Source organism: Microcaecilia unicolor, chromosome 9, assembly GCF_901765095.1.
Source record: "Microcaecilia unicolor chromosome 9, aMicUni1.1, whole genome shotgun sequence".
NCBI classification, from domain to species: domain Eukaryota; kingdom Metazoa; phylum Chordata; class Amphibia; order Gymnophiona; family Siphonopidae; genus Microcaecilia; species Microcaecilia unicolor.
Window position 1 is genome coordinate 183,274,322 of NC_044039.1, and position 10,685 is coordinate 183,285,006.

The following is a 10,685-nucleotide window of genomic DNA, read 5'->3' on the forward strand; positions in this document are numbered from 1 at the left end:
ACTCCAGCTCTGTATTTCTACTGCATGACCCTAAATCCAACTCCTACTATGGATAGAGAAATTTGATTAATTACAGAAACATAGGATGTTTATATATAAAATAAGGGCTAATATACCACAAAATATATTTATTTGAAGTTTTAACAAATACCTGAACAAAACCTAAATGCTGTCAAATGAAAATATGCAATACTGTTTTTTTCTTTTGAAACTGGAGTCAGACTCCAACCCGAATTGCTTCCGACTCAGCCCTGGCCACAGTAGTTGAGTATTCTCCCTTTATTTCACTGCCTCTGACAGAGTAGTCCCTTTTTGTTTCTGCAAATTAATGTTTAGCAAATTTGTGAAGGATTGCTGTAAAGATCTGCCATCTGTTTCAGTATTAGCAGCCAAGAATAACAATCTCAATCCATGAGTATTACTCCTGTGCAGAGAAACACTCATTCATTAAGGTCCAGTAGTCTCTCTGCTGATGCTTAGGTGTCACATTTCAAGGGGAGTACTCCCTACCCCCCCCCCCCCCCTTCTCATAGCAGTCTTAGCTCTCTGCCCAGATTCATATTTTATTCCTCTAGAATCCTCCTCAGATGAAAAGTTCTTTACAGGAATTCTGTGTGATTGATCTTCCACTTGCCAAATAAGTCTCCCAATGAAGATCTCGTCTGAGATATATTCAGCATATATCAAGAGATTCCCATTACAGCAAAACACTTCAGATGTTTTTGGCTCTTAGTAATTTTATTACAAGGCACCATTAGTAGGTGCCCCCATAGATCTTATTTTATAAAGACAAGTACGTACTTGTCTTTATAAAAGTTTAACAAGTATGGCAGAGAATGTTCCTTGAATATAGGTGCAAATACAGCTGCTTGAGAGCTGATATAAATGAACACACATACTTTATGCAGGTAGAATAAGGTATTTCATAGTCTCCATTCTTATGTGCCAACTTCACCCATACTCAACCTCTGTGCATGCCCATCAATAAGGTACTTTACATCAGTCAGTATTTTATAAAATAATATTTACATGTATATGTGCCCACATATGTACAGGAGTGATGTTATAAAAATTATAAAATTATCTCCTTTAAGTTCAGAGAGTTTCAAATTTAACTGTACCTATATGTGAGGGGAGAAACCATGGCTGGACGTGTGTGGCCACTAGGAACGGGTTTTTTTAAAAACTTTTATTAGCATATTTGTATTTCTTACTAACATAGTAGATGGTTTAGAGTCACATAAGTTTTCAATAAACAAAACAGGCTAGTGTACTATAAATATAATAAAATAATACAATAAAACAAAGCTTTAAAACCCCTGCAAAGCATAAAAATCAGCCATTGGCATAAAAGCCTTGGTAAATAAGTCTTAAACTGTTTCTGAAAAGCCTGAATGTCAGTGTTGCAAACAACTTGGCAACACTTCTCTGGTCCAACAATCAAAAACACAGAAACCCTGATTTCACGGAAATTAATCTTTCATAAAGACAGGATAGTAAAGTACTCAGTATCGGAATGTAAAGTTTGTGCAGGAATATAGGTACCGCAATGCAGGAAAAAGTAGTAGATTTTCCCAAGTCCATCTTAATAGTTTATGGACGTTTCTGTTAGGGACTTGTCCCTTACCACAGTTTATAAAAGGTAACTGCTTTTACCACATTCTCTGGCAACAAATTTCAGAGTTTAATTACACATCGAGTGAAGAAATTTTAAGTTTACTGCTTAGCTTCATTGTGTGTGCCCTAGTTCTTGTATTTTAACAAAAAGTAAACAAGCGCTTAACATCTCTACCCATTCCACTCTACTTATAGACCTCTCAAATCTCTCAGCCTTCTCTTTTCCAAGCTGAAGAGCCCTAGCCACTTTAGACTTTCCTCATAGGGAAGTTGTCCCATCCACTTCATTTCCGTCGCCTGCTTGAAGTTATCTACTGTTACAGTTGCTTCTCCAATAAGGAGAAATTGATTTTACCAGTTTTCCAGGCTGTTTGTCTTCTGTACTCAGCTCATTGGGTAAATAATGGATTTTGCCGTTTGTCAGATTTTTGTGTAACATCTCATTTTGAGCATCTTTTAACATTCCAGTTCTAGGCTGAAATTTTCTCCAGCTCTTGTAGCTTTAGGAAAGCTGATCTTGTTCTTCTAATTTTCCAATTCTTTCTGTGCACACATTGTTGTAGAACTTTTGTCTCACCTTGTGACATGTTAGAAATTTTGGTTAAGTTACACAACTGTCTCTTTCTCCTCTGGCTTTAACTTCTCCATTTCTGAGCAATTTTGAGTGTGTCACTATTTTTTTTTTTAGCTTTCTGCATGGATTTTTTTTACTTTTCCTCAAGTACTACTAAACATACAATTAAACACTGGATGACCTTATTCCTTCAAACCAAGGTGGATAGGTTGAAACCATTTTTTTTTACCCCATTGCATGCATGGTGATGCAGCCCTGCTTTTCTTAGTTCCAATAACCTTGTTAAGTTCCTAACACTTCATGCATGCAGTGGGATAATGCAAGACTGGCTTAGCTTGTTCTCCTTGATATATAGCTAGAGGATTGTGTTAAACAAAATACTAGGTATTAGGGATGCGCATTTGTTAGCAAACATTCAGTTTTAGTGTGCCTTAAAATTTTGTGTACACTAAATTGATTTAAAACTCGTATAAACCACATCGTCAATTTAACTTGTATTAAAATGAAATGAAAATCGTGACATGCACTAAGCTTTAAAATAAGGGAAAAAGTGTGAAGATGACCAGAAAACAAACTGAAAATAATGTCCATGTTACCCTTACTGAAACAAAATGTACTATATGTACTTTTTGCCCCTGAATAACTACCTTGCTCATGAATTGAGACAGGAATAAGTTTTTCTGCTTTGAGGTACACTATCGCTATATATAGCAAGGTTCCAGCTATGGATCAGATCTATTGTGTAATATACCAATGTACATTTAGTGTTTGTGAAACATAGATAACACTGATTTAGAAATGACTGCAGTAAGAGTTGTGTGTGCATGTATGCATTCTTAACTCTCGAGTTTCATTTCAACAGGGCATTACTGTGGAAAACATCTGTCATGAAATAAGATATTTGCCAGCCACACGGTCTGTTTCTCGGGATAGGCTGTTGATAATTCTCTGTGACTTATCATACACAACAGAACGAGCAGTTGAAGTTGCAATAGTAAGTAGCAACTTAACAGAAAATTATAATTGGGTTTGATAAAGGTAGAGCTGTTTCGTTTGGGCAGAGTGTAACAAATGCTGATATTTTCCATAACAAGACAGTGTATGTGCTGTATTGTAGACAGAAAGTAAAGTGACTTGCCCAAGTGAGTCTTGCATTTTCATGTGCACAGCTATTTATTTATTTGTAGTATTTATACCCCGCTCTTTCCCACTCGATAGCAGGTTCAGTGCGGCTTACAATGAATGGGTACAAGGTATTACAGAGATAACACAATGTATGGTTATAAAATCTTATAGAGATAACAAGTTGTATAGAGGATGATAAGATAAGAAATGTGGGGGGAAGTATTGGGGTATGGTAGTGTTGAGGATTCTAATGTTCAGAACTGGAAGTTCTGTCTTCTGTATCAAGATAAATATGAACATTATTAAACAGGGCACCAAAACATTCAGCACTTACATAGTAACATAGATGATGGCAGAAAAAGACCTGCACAGTCCATCCAGTCTGCCCAACAAGATAATTTCACGTGTGCTACTTTTTGTGTATACCTTACCTTGATTTGCATCTGCCATTGTCAGGGCACAGACCGTGTAAGTCTGCCCAGCACCACCGGCTCTGCCTCCCAATCTTACATTTCTAGTTGTGTCCAAAAATACATGTGTTTAAAATACAGCTTTGAAGGACTGTACTGAAGGAAAGTGTACTTTACCATTGGTTCCTATTGTGAAAAATAGTTTTGTTTTTCAAGTTTGTAAATGATTTAGATAGCAGCCATGGCTTTAGCTAGCCCTTACCTTTCATTTATTTTGCATATAAATGCATGCAATAGCCTGTTTGAAAATTTTAAGTTTATGCTGAAGTATTTGACCTGCAGTAAATATAGGCTGCTGTTGCCTTCCAAAAACCATATGGATATTTCCAGACTTTGGATGTGTGGAAGTCATGAATTTTCAAAATTTTTAAATTTAACGAAAGTGCTAATGACTACTACTACTACTACTTATCATTTCTAAAGCGCTGCTAGGCATACGCAGCACTGTACACTTGAACATGAAGAGACAGTCCCTGCTCGACAGAGCTTACAATCTAATTAAGACAAACAAGAGATAAGGGAATATTAAGTGTGGATGATAAAATAAGGGTTCTGAACAAGTGAATAAGGGTTAGGAGTTAAAAGCAGCATCATAAAGGTGGGCTTTTAGCTTAGATTTGAAGTCTGCCAGAGATGGAGCTTGACGTACCGGCTCAGGAAGTCTATTCCAGGCATATGGTGCAGCAAGATAAAAGGAATGGAGTCTGGAGTTAGCAGTGGAGGAGAAGGGTGCAGATAAGAGAGATTTACCCAGTGAACGGAGTTCCCGGGGAGGAATGAAGGGAGAGATGAGAGTGGAGAGGTACTGAGGAGCTGCAGAGTGAATGCACTTATAGGTCAATAAGAGGAGTTTGAACTGTATGCGGGGATAGGAAGCCAGTGAAGTGACTTGAGGAGAGGGCTAATAAGAGCATAACAACACTGGCAGAATATTAGTCGTGCAGCAGAATTTTGAACAGATTGAAGAGGAGAGACATGGCTAAGTGGAAGACCTGTGAAAAGCAAGTTGCAATAGTCTAAGCGAGAGGTGATAAGAGCGTGGATATGGGTTCTGGTAGTGTATCAGAAAGGAAAGGGCGAATTTTTGTGATGATATAGAGAAAGAAACGACAGGTTTTAGCAGCCTGCTGAATATGTGCAGAGAAGGAGAGGGAGGAGTCGAAGATGACCCCAAGGTTTATGAGCTGATGAGACAGGAAGGATGAAAGTGTTATCCACAGAAATAGAGAATGGGGGAGGAGGAGAGGTTGGTTTAGGGGGAAAGATAAGAAGCTCAGTCTTGGTCATGTTTAGTTTCAGATGGCACTGAGACATCCAGGCAGCAATGTCAGACAGGCAGGCTGATACTTTGGCCTGGATTTTGGCTGAGATTTCTGGTGTGGAGAGGTAGATCTGGGAGTCATCAGCATAAAGATGATACTGAAAACCATGGGATGAGATCAGAGTACCAAGAGAAGAAGTATAGATGGAGAAAAGAAGAGGTCCCAGGACAGATCACTGAGGTACACCAACTGACATTGGGATAGAAGTAGAGGAGGATCCACTAGAGTATACACTAAAGGTACGCTGGGAGAGAGAAGAAGAAAACCAATAACGAACAGAGCCCTGAAATCCAAGTGAGGACAGCATATCAAGGCTGTGATCAACAGTGTCAAAAGCGGCAGATCGAGAAGGAATGAGGATAGAATAGAGACCTTTGGACCTGGGCTCTTGTAGTCTTGAGCTGAAAGGTAGCGATGGCCCCATCCCAAAACCCTTCAGGGAAGGCTACCTCCCATAGTCAGTCAGCAATATGATTTAGCCAGTTAGAATTACACTTGTTAATGTTTAGTGAGTTGATTCTGTTAGATTACTATGATCATTTGCATTTGTAATTGTGCTGTGGCCTTGTTAATAAATGTGAGGGGGAGGTAAAAAATATAGGTAAGGACCTAGTTGTGCCTACCCCTGTTTGTGTCGGATACTAGTACTATGCTTTCATGGTTTAAGTTTGTAAATCCTGTTGTCATGCAGGGACCTTCTTCATTCCCTTGTAATTTACCTTAGTTACGTTTTTAAGCTTTATTTTCCGTGGCCCACTCTGGTCATTTTAGGCTTTGGGCACCTAGCAAGGTGGCTATCTTTTTTTCTAAACATCAGGAAATCACTAAAAACCTACCTATTCAAAAAAGCGTACCTTACTGACATAACCTAAAAGCCTGAACCCTGCTACATAACTAACTAAAGCTAGAATTGGACTCAACGCAACTCCTCCTCCCTACAATTCCCAAATATGTCTGTAACACAAGTATCTACTCTACCATAATACCACTCTGTATTTGGTCTTTACCGGCCGGCGTACGCCTACGGTATTATGTAAGCCACATTGAGCCTGCGAATAGGTGGGAAAATGTGGGATACAAATGTAACAAACAAAAATAAATAAATATATCCCAGAAAAAAAAATCTCCCAGTGGCTTTAAGAAGTTTTCAAGTATAACAGGACCGTATCTATAATGAATATCTGCCGTGACTGGAATCCAGTCATGATTCCTTCTCTTATATTTTGTGTTCACGGATGTCAAGTAGGGGAATTTAAAGGCTGAGAGAAGCATCAAAAAAGAACATTTTTGGTGCAGATGAAACCAGTACATCGGCATCAGATGCTTCAGTCTGACTCTCAGAGCTGTATTCAAACTCTGGAGATGCATAGAAATCAAGCATCGATAAAAGCCATTAGGGTTGATCATTCTCTAGTCCCCATCCAAGGGATGCCAGACATTTTTTTTTTTTTTTTTGTTATATTTGTACCCCGCACTTTCCCACTCATGGCAGGCTCAATGCGGCTTACATGGGGCAATGGAGGGTTAAGTGACTTGCCCAGAGTCACAAGGAGCTGCCTGTGCCTGAAGTGGGAATCAAACTCGGTTCCTCAGTTCCCCAGGACCAAAGTCCACCACCCTAACCACTAGGCCACTCCTCCACTCCACATTGGGCAGAGGACTAGATGCACTGACATCGGTCCCTCTCATAGCGTGGCATTGAGGCACCAAGGATCAGGTCCTTGAAGCTTGTCAGTCAAGAGGAATGCTTATCCTCCTTGACATCAAAAGGGGGGTGATAGACAGGCACTGAGACATAGCTTCTGATACATTCCCAGTGTCCCAGGGAAACATAGCCACTCTGTAATGCCCCAGCCTTTTTCAATGGCAACCTTTGAGGAGCAGCTCATGAGGACATTTGAAGATCGCATGGAGTGCTTTTTTACCCAGAGCAAAGCTGTGGCCTCATGAGCACTGATGCCAAGGTTCAAGTCTGTGCAGCTGATCCTCAGATCACATTCACTGCCTGCAGGGGATGCATTGACATGAAGACCTCAAAGGGCATCTGACTTAGTGCAGAGTGTGCTGGTGTTGATCTCCAGCCCATCAGGGGAGGATGCTTCTCCAGTATCTCTATACCACAGTTTCAGGCCTGACCAAGAAGTCAGTTACTCAGAGCAGCTACAGACTCAAATTTCTGCTACAGAGTACTTTTTTCAGTCTGTGTGCCCCTGAGTGAAGAGAAACCAGAGGTCTTCCTTCAGATCCTTCCCCACTACACAAGAGACGTAAAGCTGCTCCTGAGGAGCTCTCGTTCATAGACTTCTATCTCAGTTGATAACACCCTCATCGTTCCCGTCTCATCTGCCCGCAACCTCTGAGTCATCTTCGACTCCTCCCTCTCCTTCTCCGCGCATATCCAGCAGATAACCAAGACCTGTCACTTCTTCCTCTATAACATATTAGCAAAATTCGCCCTTTCCTCTCTGAGCACACCACCCGAATTCTCGTCCACTCTCTCATTACCTCTCGCCTTGACTACTGCAACCTACTCCTCACTGGCCTCCCATTTAGCCATCTATCCCCCCTTCAGTCCGTTCAGAACTAGGCTGCACGTCTTATCTTCCGCCTGGACCGATATACTCATATCACCCCTCTCCTCAAGTCACTGCACTGGCTTCTGATCAGGTACCACATACAGTTCAAGCTTCTCCTACTAACCTACAAATGCACTCGATCTGCAGCCCCTCCTTACATCTGTACCCTCATTTCCCCTTACATTCCTACCCGTAACCTCCGCTCTCAAGACAAATCCCTCCTCTCAGTACCCTTCTCCACCACCGCCAACTCCAGGCTCTGCCCTTTCTGCCTCGCCTCACCCCATGCTTGGAATAAACTCCCTGAGCCCATACACCAGGCCCCCTCCCTGCCCATCTTCAAATCCTTGCTCAAAGCCCACCTCTTCAATGTCGCCTTTGGCACCTAATCACTACACCTCTATTCAGGAAATCTTGACTGCCCCAACTTGACATTTCGTCCTTTAGATTGTAAGCTCCTTCGAGCAGGGACTGTCCTTCTTTCTTAAACTGTACAGCACTGCATAACCCTAGTAGCGCTCTAGAAATGTTTAGTAGTAGTACTAGTTCTATCACAGACGTGTCTAAATATCTCCTATTTTCTTTGGAGATGGAGGATGAGCCCAGGGCAGAAACTTTGGACATTCTCCAGTTCGATTTCCCCCCCCCCCCCCCCCCCCCCCCAAGAAAGCTGCAGTGGTGCCTGTTCACAGAATTGTGAAGCAGGTATAGATAAAGATGTGGGATACCCCTCTCTGTATAGCAGGTTAACAAGGTCAACTCACTGTATAGAGTTCAAAATGAGAATTTGAGAAGCTACAGATTGCTCACTGTTCCATAATGGGCATATCTGCTCTCAATTGAAGACTCAGTCATTGGTGTCCCTGGGGAAAGATGCAAGGACCTTGCAGTCTTTTAGGGGGAAGAATTTACCAAAATCTATGCTCCTGTCCTGATAGCTTCTTACCAGCTCTTCATGGGCATGCACTTGTGGGACATTATGTGCAGTGTGATGAACTTTGTTGACACACTTCTCCAGGAGAGAGCCATTGAACTCCTTCAGTGAATCCGTCGGTGAATACCTTTTTATTCCATAAGTTCTTGACTTTGAAGAGTTTATTCTTAACAGTTGAGGTTTTTATGGAAAGTTGGGGACTAATTTTTTATTTTTTTTTTAGATTATGGATTAATATAGATAGTACTGTATTTCCCTGGTATTGTCCAAGTAGTCTTGCTTGTAACCCACAGGCTGTAAAAGGTTATAAGAACTCTAATATTGTAAATGCAATTTAATATAGTTGTATGATGACTGTGCCTTTGCTCTGGCTTCTTTTCTTCTTTCATTAATCGACAGAAATTAAGGTTGCACCTACTCCATTGTTAGCGCAATAGTTGTAAACTTTAAAATCTCATGTTTTCTGATCCTTTATGTAGGGCTTGGATGACAGTACAGATAAGAATATCTAATATACTTTTTTTTTTGTCTCAGTCATTTGTCTCAGAAAAAGATGATCAAGACAACAGCCTCATCCAAAATGCTGCCAATACAATTGTCCACGCCATCAGTAAACGACAGAACAGCACACTTATGCTAGCCGTTACCGAAGTCAAAGTGGAAACACTTGTTGTAGGGAATTCATCTTCAGGTAAGTTTGAAAGATAGGAAGTTTGCATAAAAACCATGAACAGGAGAAGGATTGTAGAACTGAGGCATATTTACATAAATATAAATACCATGTTTTTATATCCTTTCTAGATTATCTGGTTCCAATTCTCTGCACAGTGTTCAGTATTGTGTGGCTGACTTGCATAATCATTTGTGTATGGTGGACACGGAAGAGAAGAAAAGAGAGGGAGAGAAACCACCTGCCTGTAGATGAAAGTACAAACAATCAACGGGAGCCCTTAAATCCCATAAAGAATCCTATAGACAAACCATATAGTAATAAAGATGTTCAGTACGAATGCAAAAAATTCATCTCTCAAAGAACTTATGAAGCAGAAGAGGAACAGGAGGAGCCAGATGGGGAGATGGTCATAGAAGTGGACAAGTGCCTCTCTCGCACACATCCAAAAACTTTTTCAACAAAAGGGGTCATTGATACCTCTGAGAGCACTCCAGTAAAAAAACCACATCGGACAAGCCACAGTAAAATGGACAACAGATGTGTTAAAAATGTGAATGCATCGAAATTTGAAGGAGGGAAAGACTAATTCTGTCTATATCTAGAAATAGATATTGATAGATATGTAAAAGTAGACTTGTGCCTATACTTAAAGGAGATAAGAAAAGTCATCTCCACTGCATAAGGACTGATAATCTAGAGTCAAAATGTTAAGCATTTCTTTATTTTATGTAAGAAAAGGTTTATTTTCTATTTCTTTAGCCTTTATATAAATTATTCAATGATGGTCAGACAAAAAGAGTGTTCTTTGATAGTTGCTATTTTTGTAAAGTTTAGTTAAAACTCGTTCTTAATGGCAGAGAAAAATGTCAGTAGTTTTCATGCTGGTATGTAGTGTTAAAAAAAAAAAAAAAGAGAGAAAATATATATTACAAGAAATTGTATGTTTACAGAATGTATTTCCTTTGTTTATAATTTAACAATGGCTTTAAAAAACCTCCTGGTTGAGGAAAATGTGTGAACTTGAAACTTCATTTTCTTGACTTCAGACTTTTACTAATGGCAGCTCAGTGCACTTGTTATGTTAGTAGCTTCTGTAAAGTCTCATTTTGTTTATCCCAAATATTTTGCCTTCCACACAAATAAAAATTAGATTCATTTTTTTAAGAGATCATTTCAACTGTGGTAAAAAATAGTGGCCTTTTTTTTATTTTTACTTGTATTTTTTAAAAGTTACTTTTAGGATTGCAGTATTTGAAGCATGTGACAAGTGCCTTGAGATTAAACTTTCTATAGCAACTGTCAAAGACTGCCCTGCTGACACATTGCTAAATGCTAAGGAGCACTGTGGAGAGTGCTCTTAGGTAACACTGTGTTTATTTTCTAATTGTGAACGT

General features: G+C 39.9%; 1 protein-coding gene across 2 annotated transcripts in view; it reads left to right on the top strand.

The window, feature by feature from the left end:
* Positions 1–10,202, top strand: part of JAG2 (jagged canonical Notch ligand 2) — a 328,883-nt gene extending 318,681 nt beyond the window's left edge. For both annotated transcript variants that reach the window (XM_030213667.1, XM_030213668.1), the window contains 3 exons: positions 3,054–3,185; positions 9,153–9,309; positions 9,420–10,202. In XM_030213667.1, the coding sequence (XP_030069527.1) occupies positions 3,054–3,185; positions 9,153–9,309; positions 9,420–9,877 (747 nt within the window). In that variant the 3' untranslated portion in view covers positions 9,878–10,202. The remainder of the gene's footprint in view (positions 1–3,053; positions 3,186–9,152; positions 9,310–9,419) is intronic.
* The last annotated feature ends 483 nt before the right edge of the window (positions 10,203–10,685 follow it).